This window comes from Melopsittacus undulatus, chromosome 19 (genome assembly GCF_012275295.1).
Source record: "Melopsittacus undulatus isolate bMelUnd1 chromosome 19, bMelUnd1.mat.Z, whole genome shotgun sequence".
In the NCBI taxonomy this organism is placed as follows: Eukaryota; Metazoa; Chordata; class Aves; order Psittaciformes; family Psittaculidae; genus Melopsittacus; species Melopsittacus undulatus.
In genome coordinates, this window is record NC_047545.1 from 493,017 (window position 1) to 511,529 (window position 18,513).

Below are 18,513 nucleotides of genomic sequence, written 5' to 3' on the forward strand. Positions count from 1 at the left end.
CACCTCCGGCGGACACAGCGGGTGCCGTGCTCGGGGTCAGGGGGACCGACCCCCCCTGCCCCCCGCCAAGGAACGAGCAATTCCCGCTACCGGTATCCCCGAACACCGCCGAGCGGCCGCACACGGGCCCGGGGCCGTCCAAGCCCCGCTCGGGGTCACGGTGCCTCACGGAGAACGCGGCCGGTGGCACCATCTGCTGCCCACGGAGCAGAAGAGCAACCGGACCGTGCGTGAGCCCCGCTCCGTGCCCAGGCAGGAGCAGCAGCCGCAGCCCCTCCACGGAGCCCTACGGGAGAAGACACCCCAAAGGGGACGCTCCAGGCTCCTCTGCACCAAGTCACCCCCTGCAAGGGGGGAGCCCCTTTCTCCCAAGCCCATGGAGCAGCTGCCGATGACCCAGCACGGAACGGAGCTGGAAGCTGGAGCCCCCAGAGTCAAGAGCGAGGTGGCAGCTCAGGGCTCACCCCGAGGCATCAAGAGGCTGAGCAGGAGCCCCACACGCACTGGGGACACCGGTGCTCTGCACTGATGGAGATCTTGTTCACCCCATTCCTGGCAGTGCCGCAGGGGAGCAGAGCGATGCTGCTGCTCCATCCCTCTCCGGGTTGATTGTTCCCCTTCCCTAGGAGGCACAAGCGGTGCTTTGTGCTGCAGCAGAGGCAGGGCAGGCAGGACCCATCATCCTCATCAAGGAAATGAAGCCCTGCATTGATTTCTCACCAGGATGGCACCCGCCAGCACGAGGCCGGCTCGGAGAGCTTTGCATAACCCACTTACACAGCACAGAGCCCGAGCTGCTGCAGCAGGAACAGGGCAGGAGGGACCCAGCACCACAGCCACGCTCCCCAGTTACCCCTCTGCAGGCAGGGAGAAGGCTTTGGCTGCAGGGCATGCGGTGACTCCGCACCAGCCCACAGCCATCCCTGCTTCACTCCAAGGGCTGGAGCAAAGGGAACCCTCCGGCTTCCACATCCTCCATCCTCTCCGCAGGCACCACCCTGGGCACAAAGGCCTCAAACCTTGCCCCCGTTAAAAGAACCGCTTGGAGCATGTCCTGCAATGGCTCCTTAACCCCATGGCCACAAGATGCTGAGTAACCGTGCAGCAGGGCCCCGGGACTGCCCCCAGCACCCCTGCAGGCACCAGAGCAGGAAGCAGCGCTCATCACCTTCCCAGAGGGCTGAAAGCCTCAAGCTGCACTTACAGGGTGATGAGAGCACAGCGAGAGCTGGCACCAAGCTGAGACACAGCCCCATGATCCACAGGCAGGATTGAGCCAGGGGCTCAGGCTCCAACCCCAGGGAAGAGAGCAGAGGCCAGGCAGGGATGGAAAAAAAACCAGAGAGAGGAATCATCTTTATTTGTGTGTTAACAGGGAACAAGATCACTGCTACCCAGCAACTACAGGCATTAAACTGCACAAAGCACTCGGCTGCTCTCGCTCCTACCTCCCAAACCCCAACAGCTCAAGCACAAGAACACAGGCGGTTAAACTGCCCCCAGCCCCACTGCAGCAAGGGGAGAAGAGATCCAAGCCCATCCCATACATTCACAGTCGTGGTACTCATCCATGTCCAGCTCCGGCGCTGCCTCCACGCTGTTGAAGAGCATTTAAGGAAGCTCTGGAGAAGCTGCTTGGAATCAGCACTTCCGCACGAGGGAAAGGTGCAGCCTTGCTGCTGGTGATGCCCTGGCTCAGCTCAGCTCAGCACCAGAGCAGCTGCACACACACATTGCTGCACCTTCAGGTCTTATCCCAGCTCCAAAGCACAGCAGTGGGGCCAGGAAGACGTTTCTGCTCATCCCATAGGTGAGGAAATGATGTTCTCCCAACCCACCCCCTGTACCAATAACAAGAAACCTAAACAGAGACAGGCAGTGACTACCAGAAACAAGGGATTTACATTTACAGGTAGAAAAACCCTCCCACAACTCTTTAAAAAACCAAACAACAAAAAAAACAGAAAGAAAAAGTGTATTTTAGGTTCTACAGCTGGAGGTTCTTTAGGAAGTGAAGGATCTGCCAGGATGCTCTGGGGAATCTCCTACTGCTACTTCACCCCTGAAAAAAAGGATCAGAAGAAAACAGAGGTGTCCAGATGAGTTCTTCAGCTGCACATCATCTGCAGGGAGAGAAGGTGAAGCCAGTGAGAACACAGTGGGACCAGTGAGGCTGTGCTAGGTGAGGGGGATGGAGCGGTGCAGGATGAAGGCTGTGGGATGGAACTCATGCTCTACTTGAGCCCAAGGCAGGAGTTATCCCACAATCCCGACTTTCCATTGCTGTCCCCCCCGTTGCCCTTGGCACATGCAGATGCTCCAGGTAGATTACAGCGTAGCCCAGGTGCTCTCAGCTGCAATTCCACCTGGAATGGTGCTCACCTGACCCCTTCTCAGTTGGCGTTTCTCTGGCGGACGTTCTTGTCCTTGTGGTTTGTGGCATTGCTTTTACTGGGAAGAGAAAAGGGGCAGTGAGGGGAGAACCAGGAAGCCCCATTGGTGGGTACAAGCTCAAGAGCGGTGAGCAGCTGCAGCCAAGATCCAGCAGGACACTGGGGCATCACCAGCAGGGACAGGGATGTCATTGGCAGGCCACACATGGGGCACTGGGGTCGCTTTTGGGGGCTGTGGCCAGTCTGGAGGGGATCCAGAAGGGCCACAAAGGTGAGCAAAGGACTCAGCAGCACAGGAGGAAAGGAAGCTCAGGGGAGGCCTTATCCCCATGTTCCAGTGTTTGAATGACTCCCTTTTACAAGGAGTCAAAGGGAAAGAAATCACTGATGTAACTCAGGTACAAGACAAGCCAGCAGAATTATTCCCACAGCAGGCAGAGCACATTCCCTGGATGTGATCTGCCAGGACAGATCTGGCTAAACAGGAAAAGAGGCAGGTACTTACAGTGGTGCAGAGCCTCCATCACCATCTTCACATTCCACACAGCATGGAAGAAAGAAAGAAAGAACAACATCAGGGAAAGGCATGGAAGATTTAATCTCTGCCACCCCTTAAACCCCTGGGGGCTGCATTCCAGGGAAGTCACTGGATTCGTTGGATACCACTGCCCCAACAGGGCTGAAGCCAAAGGGCAGCTCAAGCCCAGGGCAGAGCAAGGGGCTACTGCTCCCCAAGCTGCTTCTTGTCTAAGCTTGGAAAAGGCACAGACTTAGGCATAAGCTGCTGTTATGCAGCAGCTTCTGTTAGCACAGGGCTCAGGGGATAACAAAGTCCCCATCACCCCCCTGCTCCAGAGCACAGCTCAGGTCTGGAGCCTCCTCAATCCCAAGGCATGAGGCAGAGGGAAGCATCCAGAGAGGCTCGGAAGCAGCCCCATTTGGCATTCCCACCCTGTGCATCCCCAGCAGCTCCTCCCATCCCCAGTCCTTACAACTGGGAAAGGAACAGATCCACTGGGAGAAGCTGCTACTCAGCTCCCTGCTGCCGACCCTTTAGATGGTTCCCAAAGCTTCAACAGCCAGAGGGGATTCCACAGGAGGATGCTTCAGGACTGAGGCTTTCAGCAGCATTTGGTGGCATCAGGAGGAACATGCTCACACCACAGCCCTGCTACAGGGCGAACCACACCTCTACCACGTGCCAAGCTCCTTGCAATCTGCCACCCCCATCATCTCCTGCACAGTCCTCAAAGAGCACCGAAGCATCAGGACCGCCCTGGGGACCAGGAGCTGCAGGCAGCTGGTGAGAGGACAGAGGCAGAAACAGGGCTGGAAGCAGCTCCTACTTACCGTGTGAGGTGGCACCCAGCAGCAGAGAAGGGAAGAGGGGAGAGATAACACTAGCAAGGGTAACAGCCAAAGGAGCAGCCAATTCACAACCATACACCCCGAGGAGCAGCCTTTGAGCTCTCAAGAGGGGCCCTTTGGGAGCAGCAGCACTTTACACCACGGAGGTGTAAAGCTGTGTGTGTGCTTGTCAAGGGGGTGTGATGCTATATCCCCATTCACAAGTGCTTGGGAGCTCTGCCTAAGGACACTTCAATATACATCCCCCCTGTCTTTGTGTCCAAGCATCTGCTACAGCTCCAATGGGTCAGCACTGGACATGCTCTGAACCAACCTGATGCCATCGGATCGCTCACCACACACAGGCTATAGATGAGGTTCACACTGGAAGATGCAGCATCCTTAAGGCATCTGCTTGTAAAACCACCTTGAGTGGAATTCCTCAACCCCCGTGGTGAGGGAAGGGCTATTTGGGAATTTCAGTCCCTGCCCTGCACCTCACCCCATGTCCGTCCCCTCGCAAGGGGCTGATCCGGCAGGCAGGAAGGATACCAACCCTTTGCACCTCATTGTTCACTGGATCAGATAAGGCAGGAGCAGCTGGGCTCACACAATGCAGATCCTTACTGATAAGGAAAGGGAGGAGCCGGTATTTCCAGAACAGATTAAAGATAGCACCAGGCTCCTCCAGTCAGGATGTGTGCATCTGAAGGGCCAAACCAGCCCCCTGAGCTGAGCCTCGCTGCCAGGGTCCCCAGCTTCTGCAGCACCAGGAAACCCTCTCCTACCCCTTCAGGAACCAGCTCCTCCAGGACAGGGACAGCCCAGTCCTGCTCCAGTGCCTGCAGAACACAAGGCACCGTGAGCCAAAGGGTCAGGCTGACCCCTATGCATCTTCTCTCAGCCCAGACCCAAAGCAGAGCTCGCTGAAGGCCTCTCCACCAGTGCCATTTGGCTGCAGCATCACAGCTCAAGCAGCCTGATAGAGACCAAGTTCTCTCCACGAACATTCCACCTGCACCTTCCAAGTTCCTTCATCTCCCCATAAAGGTTTAACACCACCCCCCCCAGCACCTCTTACCATCCAGAACCTCATCCCGGTTCCTCCTCTTCTCATAGATGAAGATGGCGGTGACAAGAACAAGGACCTCTACCACGATGCCCAGGAAGGGCCAGAGCGCTGCGAAGCGGCTGCGGACACGCAGGTTCACCGTGGCACTGCCCTGCCCATAGGCATTGGTGGCATTGCAGTGGTAATCACCCGAGTCCTCCTCAATGTTCAGCTTCAGGATGCGTAACTCCGTCTTGTTGCCACTGGACTTGATGATGTAGCGCCCAGAACCATTGATGATGGGCTGGAGGGAGGGAGGAAGACACAGCTGACTCAAGGGGAGATGCTTGCTCTCTGTGCGTGGTCCTACCACTGCCACGGCACTGAGCAGCCTGCTCTGAAGGAGCTGATGCTGACGGAATGAGGTCCTCTGCCCCTTGGCTGGCCAGGAGGAGAATGGGAGAAGGAGCAAAGCACAGCCCTTACCTCTTGGCCATGCTTGTACCAGATCCAAGAGGTGACAGGAGGGAACGAGCTGCTCTTGCAGACCAGCACTCCTGTGTCCCCCTCATTGCCATGCTCAGACTTCTTGTATGCCGTCACCTTGGGGGCAACTATGGCAAGAGAAAGAGAATTCAGACACTTCCTTGAAGGAAACACAAGGATTTGTATTCCCTGGGCACAAGCAGCTGCCCAGTTTGGTTTGTGAGTCTGGTCCCCTCACTTGCCCATAGAAACCCTGATGAAACCGAGCTGCTTCTGGCAGCATCCTTTATGAGGAAGGGCTAAAAGAGTTACCTGAGATATTCAGATGTGCTTTAATCACTGGGTTTGTTTTGTAGACACACTCATAGACACCAGAGTGCTCTTCCATCTTCCCCTCGATCCTACCAAAAACCAGGAGAGCGCGTAAGCATCCAGCACAAGTACCCTGCCCACAAAGAGACCCCAAAGCACACAGACACCAAAGGGCATCAGCAGTCTCCTCCGTAGGGAATTTGTCCCATCGAGACCTCACCATGAGCCTGCAGCCTCCTCTCTCCCACATACACCAAATCCAACACGGGTCTATTGAATCAGTGAGACCTGAGACCTCATGGGCTTATGGCCTGGGTCCTGGAGAGCAGCAGCTTTCTCTCCCTACCCCAAGGCCATGAGGGCCTCTAATTCCATGCTCTTCCCTGTCCCATACAGACCCCAGGCAGAGCAAAGGCAACAGGACCTGAGTGCAGCACCAAGTGCTCTCATCACCCCAGCCTCTAAGGAGCCAGGCAAGGAGCTGGACCACAGATCCCAAGGGAGGCTTTTCTTCCCATGGGGAAGGCCACTGAAACACATGGCAAAGCCGGAGGGGGGGGGGGGGGAACCACCAGGCTGGGTTATTCCAGCTGGATCCAAGCTCAGCACTAAATCTCCTGTTTTTCCTTCTGTAAAGCTGCTGCAATGAGCTTTAGTGGATTACACTGCACCGCAACAACCGCCTCATGCCGCAGCCCGGGACCGGCTGTGCCAGGGAAGGGGCAGCAAGGTTGGAGCCCCAGGGCTGGCCTGGGACAAGGGGCTGTTTGTTCCTGGGGCTCTGCGTGCCGCTTCCCACTTCCCAAACCCACTCAGCTGAGGAATCGAGGTCACGCGAGGGAGGCTGGGTTATAAATACTTTAATCCTTGTTCAGCTCCCTGTTGCTATGGGGAGCCGGGCACGTCGGCACCGGCACACAAAGGGATGCGATGCCTCTCCAGCTGCTGGGTCACAGCCAGCCTGGCCTCACTGTAATGGGAAGGGAAAGCTCACTGCACTGCTACAATGAGCCTGGTATTCCCATTCCAGCCCTCCTCAAAGCGCTGACCCCAACTGCAGGCAGCATCCCGGCTTGTTCCATTGGAATGGCTGGACTTTGGAAAGGTACAAACCACCCCCAGGGCAGGGACAATGGGAAGTCCTAGCCAGCTCTGGCACACTGGTGTCAGCCCCAGCCATGCTGCACATAAAGCAGCCAAGCTTCTTGCTAAGAGGATAGTTCTGGTGTTATTATTTCCCCTTCATCCTCCTCCTTTTTGCCTCTTTTCCCCACAAAGCAGAAAACAGTGGGTTTTTCCCACATTAAAGGTGACTTCCAACCTCCAGCATTGATGCTATGATTCCCAGAACTTGTTTTACTTTGACCTTAAGTTTAAACCCTTCCATGTGCAGCAAGGCTGCAGGCATCCGGTCAGGTGAGAAGAGCCATGAACTGGGAAGGAAACCCTGTGCCCATGGTTCAGATCCCGATCCACCCTTGCTCCCAACACTCACGTGTAGCTGGTGAAAGCGCTTGTGTCCGCATCCTTCTGGAGGACCTTGCCCTCGCGCATCCACTCGTGCCCCTGGGTGGGAAGATACTGCCCAGTCATGTTGCAGGCCAGGACCAGCTTCCCAGAACCACTGGTGACATAGGCTTTGATGTCTGGACCTGCATGAGGAGACAATTCCATTGAAGTCAGTACACGGCATTCCAGAGGTGACGCGCCAAGAACCTGGGATGCAAACCCCACTGCTCCTTGTCTCTACCCCAGCTTCCACTTACCTCTGTCAACAGTTTCCTACCAGAACTGACAATACCAGCAGAGGAGACTCAAGAACCAGGCACCATGGGCCTGATGCACCTCGGGATAACCCACAGTAATCCCATAGCCTCTCTCACCCCACGCGGGATCGCTGCCTTGTGTCCTGAGGGATTCCGACCCCCCACTGCTCCTACAATGGGTGCAGCTCCAGCAGAGCTCAATAAGCAATGGTGGTACTGGGAAGGGCAGGATATGGCTTTGCTCTTCTGAGCCAGCACAGCACCCACCTCCCAGGACCTGAGCAGGTTTGGACCCCTTCCAGGTAACATAACCCAGTGAGCCCTTATGTGAACAGCACGAGCATCATCTGATGCAGCCCAAGGTCACAGTTCAGACACACAGAACCATGGCTCCAAAAGGTTCTGGGCCTCCCCGTGCCAAGCAGCAGTAAAAGACACCTGAGATGGGTCAGGCTTGCGGGTGGCAGCAGCATCTCTCCCCTGCCCTGCTGCACTCCAGCTCCTGCTCTTCCTCCCAATGCCTTTGGCTCTTCCTCCTCCCCACCCTCCCCCGAAGGAAGGTTCTGCTGGAGCTGTGGATTCCCTGGCTGGACAGATGCTCTAACTGGAGCATTCCCACTACCACCTTCACAGAACATCCACATCCAATTCCCAGGTTTCTCTAGCTCCAAGCGGCCGCTGGGAGCAGAGGGAACACGCTGGCTCCCGAAGGGACAAGCAGCCCCCCCCAGGCAGCGGCGCACACGGACACGGCCGGTCAAAAACGGTTGCACCTCAGGACACCCAAAACAGAGAAGCAGGATTTGCTCCCACTGCTTGTCTGGAGCAGCAAGGAAGCCAGCGGGAAGCACGGCAGGAATAGCAGCTCTAGGAGCCGGAGGGAAGGTTTCTCAGTGGTGGTAAGGGCAGAGCCTCTCGGCTCCACCAAGGCAGCACCAGCACTCGGAGGCACAAGCGGTGGGTTCCAGGTCTCGGGCTCCTCGGGATGGCCGCAGAGCGTTTTGGTTGGGAAAGCCACAACCCTTTTTGAGCAGGGCCCTTTCGGGTCACGTCACAACGGTGAGGGAGACCACAGAGGGTGGGAGCCTCTCGGTTCTACAGCGGGAGGGTGAGGGGAGCTTTCGGGAGCCACAGGACACGGGTGCAGGGGTGAGCATGGCAGGAGACTCAAGACACCGGTGTCCCAACAAGTGCCAAGGCCTCGGGGTGGCCACTCACGTTCGATGACAAACACGTTCGCCTGCGAACGGATCCACTTGACTTTGGGGCTCTTGGACAAGTGGTTGCGGTCGGGGTCGTTGCTGGCCCGGCACTCGTACGTGCCCGAGTCGTCGAAGGTGAGGTTTGTGATGGAGATGGTGCTGGTGGAGTGCAGGTTGTAGGTGGCGTTGATCCTGACCCGGTCCTGCCGTGCTCCATCCCAGAGCTGAGCAGAGGTCTCATTGGGCTCGGTGCCCTCAAACCACCACTGGATCTCGGGGATGGGGGTGCCAATGGCCTCGCAGTACAGCTCCACGCTGTCCTGAGTCAGTCTCCTTTGAGACAGCGGTGACTTTATAAAGCCAGCTATGAGTTGAAGAGGTATTAGTGCAAAGTGTTAGTGCAAAGCAAGAACACACCCGCTCCAAGCATTCAGGCCACACACGCGCTTCGGATGGGTACAACTCTTCCTTCCCTTCCCTCCATGCTGAGCCCTGCCCAGCTCCGACAGGGCTCGGAGGGTTTGAGGGTTGCATCTCCAGCTGCAAACCCAGGCCATACAAACCAGGAGGTGGAATTTGCCATCATCCAGATGATGACCCCCCCCCCCCCCCCGCAGTGATGCAAGGGGCAGCGTGGAAGATGCTGCATCCCACGCTGCAGCGTATGGGGAAGGGTGAAACATTTCCTGTCATACAAACAGTGAAACCATAGAATCATGGAATGGGTTGGGATGGGACCTTAAAGTTCATCCAGTTCCAACCCCTTCCACTGGAGCAGCTGCTCCAAGCTCCATCCAACCTGGCCTTGAGCACTGCCAGGGATGGGGCAGCCACAGCTTCTCTGGGCACCCTGTGCCAGCGCCTCAGCACCCTCACAGGGAAGAACTCGTGCCTCAGAGCTCATCTAATCCCACCTTTTATCGCAGGCAAGGCAGCTCTGGTGAGTGAGATCAGCAATAATGAGATCAGAGGCGTGAGGAGCACCTGCAGGCTTCAGGACTGCAGCACTTTGCTCCCACAGCAAGAGGCCAGGGGGGGTTCAGCCATGGAAAAACACGGTCCAAAGGTAAGTGTGGGCCTGCACAAGGCTGAGCTGCTGAGTTCTTTGGGCTTCCCAGAGCTGTGGTCACCAGGAGCATCGTGCTCCAACCATGACCCGGTGCTGGGACAAGGGCAGGACCGGTCCCAAGCGGGCGGAAGGGAGGCTCAGGCAACAGCACTGCAGGAAAGAGAACCATCCGTGGGTCAAGGGCACGGACGTGAGGAGCTCAGGGGTAAGAGGAACTTGGTGAGGTTGTGACATGGGCGCTGCCTACGCTTCGGACGTGCCCACACGGGTTTATGGGCATCCCGTACATGAACGTCCTTAGGAAGCACAGCTCCTGCGGATACCCTGCCCTGTGGCACACAGAGGAGCTGGGTTCGGCAGTGAATGAGGGGCACTGCAAATGCCTGAAGAGGTTTTAATGAGAAATCAGCATTTCAACCCCAAGTTTGCTCAAACTCCAGGAAAATACAGGTCAGGCTGCAAGGCACATTCCAGAGCCCTCAGGAACTCCAGGGGAACAAATGAGCTTTACACAGGAAAGAACTTAAAAGGCTGGAAGAACAAGCATGTCCGGATGAGGAAGAAGAGACATAACCCCATCTGCCACCAAGGCACTGACACTGATTTCAAAGGGGAGGTGATGGAGCTCCAGGAGCCCTTTGGGGTTATCAGCACTTCGCATCTCCACGTTTCACCTCCAGGGCCCTGTGCCCAGGCAGGTTTTACACCACAGGCCTGCGATTAAACCCCCTCATTCTGAGCACTCCAAGAACCTTGTAAAGCCCCGTCCTGACTTCCAACAGGATCTGGTAAAGATCAAGGCTTCAGGGTGGTTCTGTGCAGCCACAGGGTGATGCCTGTTTGCTGACAACATGAGCCGCTGCAAGGTTATTTGCTCCCAGCTTAGAGGGCACTTGGTGCAGTTCAGACAGGCTCAGAAGCTTGGGCAAGCAGGAACAACAGCAAGTCCCGCTCGCGTTCCCGTGGGATTAACATCCCCTTTGCTCCCAACACAAAGCCAAGCGGAACACCAGGCTGGGAAAGGCGACCTCAGAGCGCAGCCGCTATCGACCTGCTGGAATCGATCAGAGCTGCTCCAGCCTTTCCCAAAGGGGAACGGGAATGGAATCAGCTCCCCGACCTCAGCCATAGGGAGCCCCCTCCTGCGGACGGGGCACAGCAGCAGATAACACTGTCCCCAGCCACCCGCAGGCTAAAAACAACCTCCCCCCCCTCGGAGCAAAGGGAGGAGCCCCACTGGTGTTCAGTGTCTGAGCCCTGCCCCAGGGTTCATCCTCCTGCGGGCCTGACCTTTGCTTCTTGGCCTCAGAAAGGGACATTTGAGGCCCCGAAGCTTTTTGCCATTGCTGCTAATGGCTGTAAACCCCAGCCTGGCACCAGCACAGGGCACAGGAGTGCTTGCAGCAGGGTTCTTCCTCCTGAGGGCAGGGAGCTCAATCCCAGCCTGGTTTGGGTTGGAAGGGGCCTTAAAGCTCATCCAGCTCCAACCTCTACCACGGGCAGGGACCCATTCCATTAGAGCAGCTGCTCCAAGCCCGTGTCCAACCTGGCCTTGAGCACTTCCTTACATCCAACCTCAATCTTCCCTCCCCACGCTTCCCTGCATGATGAGCTACCAATAGCTGCGATGCTGCCGTTTAAAAGGACCCCGTGGAATCCGCTCCGTAAACCCAAACCGGAACCCCTCACACTGCTTAACTTGTGCCATCAGCATCATCGCACCCCAAAGCCCTGCAGCCAGGGCAGGACCCACGTTACACAATGTGCCTGTAAGGCAGCAATTCCTACCGAGGTGAGGACAGACAGAACTTTCCCATGGCAGCCCATTGGACAGGGGGATGCTCCGGCCGGTGAGCAGCCGGAATGCGCCGTTTTCGGTTGGTTTACCCCCAAAACGCCCCCACCCTCCCGTTCTGCATCACCTGCCGCAAGGACACCTTGGGATGGGCACTTCAGTAGCTCGGGATCCTCCCTCTCGTTCACCTCCAAGCCCCAGGGCCTGGCACCGACACCACAAACAGGCTGCGCATTGCTCAGGACCCGCACGGCGCCCGCAGGCCCCGCCCACCCCTTCCTGCACCGGGGCTGAATCACCGGCGGCGGAGCCTCCGGGGCTGCGCGTGCCCAGGCGGCCGCTGGCTCCTCCGAGGCGAGCGGGGCGGAAGGCACAACCAGGGCAGCGCATGGCGCATCCCGGCTGGCGCTGGGATCGGAGCTCCCAGGGATCACAGACTCACGGGGCCAGCGCTAGGGCTCGAGGGCCCCGAAAGCCGCTCCCGCTCCGGAGAAACGGCTGCGAGCAGAACCCCCCGTTTCCATACGGGAAAGCCCCTGAGCCGCCCCCACCGGAGCCTGCAGAGCCCCGAGAGCAGGGCAGAGAGGACACCGAGCCCGGGGGCCCCGCCCGCCGTGCGACGTGCAGGCCCGCAGGGCGCCCGCTCCGCCCCCAGCAACGGCACCGCCCGACCCCCCCCACGCCCCCCGGCCCCGGTCCCGGCCCGTACTTGTCCCGGTGACGCCGGAGGCCAACGCGCCCAGGAGGAAGAGGAGCAGAGCCCCGACATGGAATGGAGCCGGTGCCGCCGCCATCACTGCCCGTCCGCACCGCGCCGCCCGCCCCCTGCTATAAGCACGGCGCCGGGGCCCACAGCCAATCGGAAGTCGATGCAGTCAGCAGCCACGCCCACCAGGAGGGGTCCAGCCAATGGGGAGGCGCGGCGGGGGGACGGCCGGTTGGGCCCAAGCGGCGGCAGCGTGCGGGGAGCCGTTATGGAGGAGTGGGGGGGGGGGGGAACGTGCTTAGGGTGTCCGGTAAGCAGCGGCTCTGCCCCGAGGCCCCGCACCGGGCAGCGCCTCCGGCCCCGGCTGTTCCCAGGAGCCGGCGCTGGGAGCAGGCAGCCAAGGCAGGAAAGCCCCAGACAATGGGAGCGGCCTCGGCGCCAGCCCCCGCCGCGCTCCCCGCAGGGACCTTCCGGAACCCCCCCGGGGCGCTCGCTCCCACCGGGGCCGTGTCCGGCCTTGTGTCCCCCCCCCCATCCCCGTCCCCTTCCATCGCTCTGCGGCACGAGGGGAAGGGGCTCCGTGGACGCGGCGCCCATGGAGGAGGAGGCGGCTTTGGCCGCAGCTCCGAGCCGGCCCCGCTGACCTTGGAAGCCCGGCCTCGAGGGCCAGTAATCCCCTTCACCTTCCAGCCCCGTTTCCTAAGGCAACAAAGCACATGCATGGGCCACGTGCGGTTCCCAGCTCAATCCCTGATCCCATTGCCACGGCTCCAGAAGGAGTTTGGATCATTACCCCTCAAAGAGCCCCAGGAGGGAGGGGTGTTCCCAGGTGTTCATCCCTATGGTGCCCTATGTCTGGAATGTGGTGGCTGGAGCTCGCACATCCCAACTCCGGCTTGGGCACCCATCAGTGCTGCCCAGGCAGGTCTGTGGAGGAGCAGGAGGGAAAACAGCTTCCCTATGGAGTGCTCAGGGGTGGGGGGCTCAGCAGAGCGCACAGCTCCAGGGCAGAGGCACAACACTGCTGGGAAGGGCAAGAGCTGCTTCTCCAGGCAGCCCTGTGGGGTTGGGGCAGCAGGGAAGGGACCCCAGTCCCTAGGAATACTTTATTAAATAGTCTCCAAAAAACCAGAAGCAGAAAGAGCCAGAACTGCCCCATCCCTCCCAGCAGGTTAAAAACCACACACACCCTGCAGTGCTCTGTGTCCCGGCCATTCCCGAGGTTCCCATCATTCCCACTGCACCAGAAAGAAGCAGCAGGAGGGTCCCTCTGACATCCAACCGTGCTTCGATCCCTCGAAGGCTGCACAAAGCCACCACTAATCCCAGAGTTCCCCCCCAGCCCTTCCTCCTACGTGGGGCTGAAGAGCCCAATGTGCCCCAAGCAGCAGACAGGCAACAGTGAGTTTTGCCAGCACCCCCCAAGCCAGTCCTGTGGCTTCAGGAAGGCCCTGATGCCACTTCCCCCTCCCCATCCACCCCCTAACCCAGCACATTGATAAAATAGGGTTTGTTCCTTGCTTTCTCTACCAAGCCAGCACTGGGAGCTCCTTGGCCGCAGCAGAACAGTCTCCCTGCGAGGTAGAGAGTCAATTCCAGGGCTGACAGAGCCTAAATTCAAACCCGTTTGTCCTAAATTGAGGTAAAATGCAGTAGTTTATAGAAAGGGTTGCATTGCCAGAGGGCCATCAAGATTCCTCATTGCCAGAGTCATCCTCATCCCCGTAACAGCTCTCAGCTTCTTCCTCCATCTCATCATCCTCGTAATAGTCATCATAGAAGAGATCAGAGCCCTCATCAGGGGCTGGAGTCTTGGTCTTCACACAGTACTCTGCCAGCGTGGTGGGGACCTTCACACCATCGCGCTCAGCATCCACCTTTGTGCCCAACACTTGCTTCCTGGAGGAGAGAAGCAGGAGGTCAGGATGGAGCCCTGCATGTGGCACCCTGGTAAGGCTGCCCAGCCTGCAGCACCCTGTGTGCCAGTCCCATGCTGGCAAAGCCACGCTGGTACCACGGCTGCTCTGAGCCCAGATCCTCAGCTCTGGAGCCAAAAAGGAGCAGGACTTCATGCTGAGAGCAAAGCTGAGCACAGAACCCACCAAGCTCCTCCTTAAAAGCCCCACAGAGCCAGAATCCTTCCCTCCTACCAGCGTGCACATGGGACTCAAGAGGGGAGGTCAGAATTGCAGCATCAAAGGATGGTTTGGGTTGAAGGGAGCTTAAAGCTCCTCCAGCTCCAACCCCTGCCACAGGCAGGGACCTCTTCCACTGGAGCAGCTGCTCCAAGCTCCTGTGTCCAACCTGGCCTTGAGCACTGCCAGGGATGGGGCAGCCACAGCTCCTCTGGGCACCCTGTGCCAGCGCCTCAGCACCCTCACAGCAAACAGCTTCTGCCTAAGAGCTCAGCTCAGTCTCCCCTTGGGCAGGTTCAAGCCATTCCCCTTGGCCTGTCCCTACAGGCCCTTGTCCCAAGCCCCTCTCCAGGTTTCCTGCAGCCCCTTTAGGCACTGGAGTTGTTCTAAATTCTCCCCAGAGCCTTCTCCATGCTGTGCCCTCAGGATCCTGTGTCCTGCTCAAGTGTCTCCTGGTGCCACAGCACAGCCAGGCCTCACTCAGCCCATCACACACCTGATGATGTCCGTGTACTCCCGGTCCTTCCCTTTGCTCTCCTTCCACTTGCGGTACATCACGGAGGCATCCACATTGGCTGGAGAGAACGTGTTGGGTTCATTCAGCAGCGAGATCACACTCAGCAGAATGGTCCTGGCCATCGATAAACAGGAGCAGGTAAGAGCCAAGGCAGCAATTCCAACAGCCTCCAAGCCCCATGGTGAAGGGCAGAGCATCCCAGGGAAGCCAAGCCGGGGCTGCCAGGCTCAAGCTCTCACTGTTCTTCAGCACATCGCATCCCCCAAGTGCCTTTCAATGACCCCAAGGAACCTCCTGCAGGCTCGGGGAGCAGAAGCAGCCTCCATGGCCCCACATTCCCAGCCTTGGAATGAGCCTGGGATGAGACTCAGCCCTTACCGCACGTTCTGTGTGGGGTTCCACCGCTCCGATGGCAGCTCCCCGCTCTGTGGGTCATCCACGGGGGGGTGCAGGATGGAGATGCAGACGTCGCCAGTCTGAAAGCACAATGGAACAGGATCAGAGAATGGTCTGGGTTGGAAGGGAGCTTAAAGCTCCTCCAGCTCCAACCCCTGCCATGGGGACACCTTCCTTGCTCCAAGCCCCTGTTCCAACCTGGCCTTGAGCACTGCCAGGGATGGGTCAGCACAAGAGGTGCCCCCACTACCCCAGGCTTTGCTTAAGCCCCCCCCAGCCCCAGGGCCACGCACTCCGTGTCCTCACAAGGCAGGCGTGGGAGCCTTCAAGCCTGGCTGAGCTGGAAGCAGGACAGGAGAGCGGCTGGCGTCAGCTCATTAAGTGCATTTCCAGTGCCAAAGGCACCGAGTTCCAATGCCAAAGGTTGGTGTTTTCATCCACAATAACATGGGCATGTGCCCCGCCGCCCCTTACACCCATCTAACAGGCTCTGCACTGTCCCAGGGACCTACCTCATAGATATTGGGGTGCCACATTTTGGTTAAGAACCTAAAGGCAGGAGGAGAATAGGGGTAGTCAATGGGAAACTGGAGGCGAGCCTGCAAGGAAACAATAAGGAGAAGTGAGGAGGGAGGGAAGGAAACCACAGAGAAGGAAACCTCTGCCAAGTCCTGCTGTGCTCCTGCAGGATGAGTGATCTCCATCCTGCTACCAGGGAATGGGTTGGGTTGGATGGGACCTTAAGGCCCACCCAGTGCAACGGGCAGGGACCCCTTCCACTGGAGCAGCTGCTCCAAGCCCCTGTGTCCAACCTGGCCTTGAGCACTGCCAGGGATGGGGCAGCCACAGCTTCTCTGGGCTGTTTTCCCCTATGGAGCTCCGAGGGAAGGAAGCATCAGGTGCTCAGCGCTCTGCCAGCACCCTGAGGCTCTAAAAATAGCCTGAAAGCAGAGAGAGCCTGAGTGCAGAGCGGGCACAGCACGTAGCTCAGGGGCTAAAAATAACAGCACATGAAGATCACACTGCAGAGCACGGCTCCAGCGCCGCAGACACAACCTGAGGTGGCCCAGAGCCACAGAGCCACAGCCCCAGGGAGCAGGAGCAACCGCTCCCCATGTCCTGCCCGAGCCACGGGGGCTCTTTTGGGTGCTTCTGGAAGGCAATGTTAAGATGGAGCCACTGCTCAGGAGCCAGGAACAAAGAGGGAAGGTTTAAAGCATCAAAGAACTCCCTGAGCATCTCCTTGGGTACAGGAGAATCCAGATGTCAGAGCGGGGAAGCAACAGTTGGAAGCACCCTGGCCCTGCGGTGCTGACCCAGGATTGTTCTTTACCCATGGGCCTGTTTGGGATAGGAACTGCAAAGAGGCTTTGGATGCTTCTGGAATCATGCCCTCAACAATAGGCATCACTGCTAAAGCTGGTGGGCAGCCAACAGCCCCGAAAGATCAGTGCAGAGGACAGAGAATCTGCCCTCCTTGCCCAAGGAATCCATCCTGGATCCTGCTTCCAGCCCAAGATCACATCCAGAGCCCAAGAAGCCCCTGATGGCAGCTCTGTGCCTGCTCAGGGGGTGCAAGGGAGGACAACCACAGCACTGGATGTGCTGTGTGTGTGTGGAGCTCAGAGCAGAGCACCCACAGCACCACTGAGCTCCATAGCATCACCCCCCCTTTGTTGTGTTAGAGGGAGCAGAACAAAACCAGCCCGAGGTAAAGCTTGGAAGCAGACCCCATTCCTGTTGCTATACACAAACAGGACGACATTCCCAGCGGCTGGAAGAGGACTCAGCCCCTTTGCTGTCCCTTAAGCAGGAAGCTCCATCCAGTGCCACCCAATAGCACCAGGTCAGGGCACTAAATGGAGGTGCTGGAAGGGCGAGGGCTCAAAGGGCCGGGTGCCAAAAGAGGGGTGGGAAACGGCTCCATTCCATCAGGAAAGGGCTCAAACCTGGTTCTGAAGGGAAAACCAAAGCAGGCAGAGCTGACCCCGAGGGCTGACTCAGCCCTGCCAGCAACAGGATGGAGCCACAAGAGCCGGTAGCGGAGGAGGGAGGATGAGAAAGAGGAAGAAAACAGCTGCAGGTTGCACAACACTGGGGATGAGCACATCCACATCCACATCCTGCTCCCTCCAACCCCAGCCTGAGCCGCGGCACCTGCTCCCCCCCAGCACCACATCTGGGTGAACCTTTTCCTTTGGGTGCTGCCCTCGGTTTGGTGCTGATGCCTCCATCCCCTCCAATGGCCCAGAGCTCAGCACCAAGGCCAAGGAGGGGACAGGAAGCCCTTAGGGCACAACCCCATTCACAATGGGGGTATTCTTGCCTGCTTGGGCAGCACCACAAGAGCCCCCTCCTTCACCCCAGCTCCTAACACCCCGCTGACCCCAAGGGGCGCAGCTGCAGACCCCCATTGCCTCTTTCACCCCACAGCCCCCACTCTCCCCTGGTCCCTCTGCTTCCCAAACCCCTTCCTAGCCTGTGCTCCCCCCCCCGGCGCATCTCTCGCTACCCCAGCTCTGCTTCTGCACCTCTCAGCCCCATCTCCCACCGCACAACTCGGCCCCACAGCTTCGCCTCCTTGAGACCCCGGCTCCCCCCGACACCGCACGCCCCGCTAATACCCCAGCCCCTCACCTTGAAGTAGCCGCCCTCATAGTAGGTGTTCGGGGGGCCGAAGATGGCCACCTCCCAGTTGTAGAGATCGCCCTCGTCAACCAGGTTGACCCGGAACCCTTCCACGGGCTCCTCCTGCAGCCCCTTCAGCTCCAGCAGCAGCGCCTTCTGAGAGCTGGGCACGAGGGGCCGAGCCATGCCGAGAGGCCAGGGTAGGCCGCGAGCGAAGCCGGGAGCTGCCGTAGGCGCAACGGCCGCGACGGGGACGCAGGGAGGCGGCGGCGGCGGATCCGGCTGCGCCGCGGCCGCTCCGGGAGCGGGGCACAACGGGAGCTGTAGTCCTCCCGCAAGAGGCGGTGCCGCCGCTAGCCAATCACAGCCCGTAGGAGGACAAAGGGGCGTGGCAAGGAGATGGCTCCACCCCCTGGGCGATGTGCGCCAATCACAGCGCGCTGCTGGGCAGAGGGGCGGGGCCAGGACCCTTGCGGCGGGGCCGGTTCCCGTCTCCGAGCCCCCGGTCCCCCCAGCACCGCCGGTTCCCACCCCCCCTCGGGTTCCATCCCGTCACCTACAGCCTCACCCGGACCAGCTCCATCGAGTGCCTGTGCGGATGGAAGCACCCGCTCAGCACAAGGACCGGCACAGCGGGACCCCAAACCTCCTCTGGGGTATTCCCGTAGTAGGTACAAGGGCTTTTTGCTCCCATGCCATCAGCCGGGTGA

General features: G+C 58.9%; 2 protein-coding genes across 4 annotated transcripts; both read right to left on the reverse strand.

Moving 5' to 3' along the window:
* Positions 1-1,327: 1,327 nt before the first annotated feature.
* BSG (basigin (Ok blood group)) lies at positions 1,328-12,267 on the reverse strand. 3 transcript variants are annotated; one of them, XM_034070766.1, is made up of 8 exons: positions 12,131-12,267; positions 7,085-7,241; positions 5,590-5,678; positions 5,278-5,405; positions 4,822-5,095; positions 2,899-2,923; positions 2,388-2,451; positions 1,328-2,066 (listed from the first exon to the last, which is right to left on the reverse strand). In XM_034070766.1, exons 1-7 carry the CDS (start codon positions 12,213-12,215, stop codon positions 2,394-2,396), a joined length of 816 nt encoding a protein of 271 aa, XP_033926657.1. In that variant the 5' UTR covers positions 12,216-12,267; the 3' UTR covers positions 1,328-2,066; positions 2,388-2,393. The 3 variants fall into 3 exon arrangements, with proteins under 3 accessions (XP_033926657.1, XP_033926656.1, XP_033926655.1); XM_034070765.1 differs by having other exon boundaries at positions 1,328-2,062; positions 2,383-2,451; XM_034070764.1 differs by having other exon boundaries at positions 1,328-2,123; positions 2,383-2,451.
* A 952-nt stretch (positions 12,268-13,219) lies between these two features.
* CDC34 (cell division cycle 34, ubiqiutin conjugating enzyme) lies at positions 13,220-18,136 on the reverse strand. The gene is made up of 5 exons (XM_005142040.4): positions 17,813-18,136; positions 15,688-15,774; positions 15,158-15,255; positions 14,759-14,893; positions 13,220-14,026 (listed from the first exon to the last, which is right to left on the reverse strand). Exons 1-5 carry the CDS (start codon positions 17,987-17,989, stop codon positions 13,816-13,818), a joined length of 708 nt encoding a protein of 235 aa, XP_005142097.1. The 5' UTR covers positions 17,990-18,136; the 3' UTR covers positions 13,220-13,815.
* Positions 18,137-18,513: the final 377 nt, after the last annotated feature.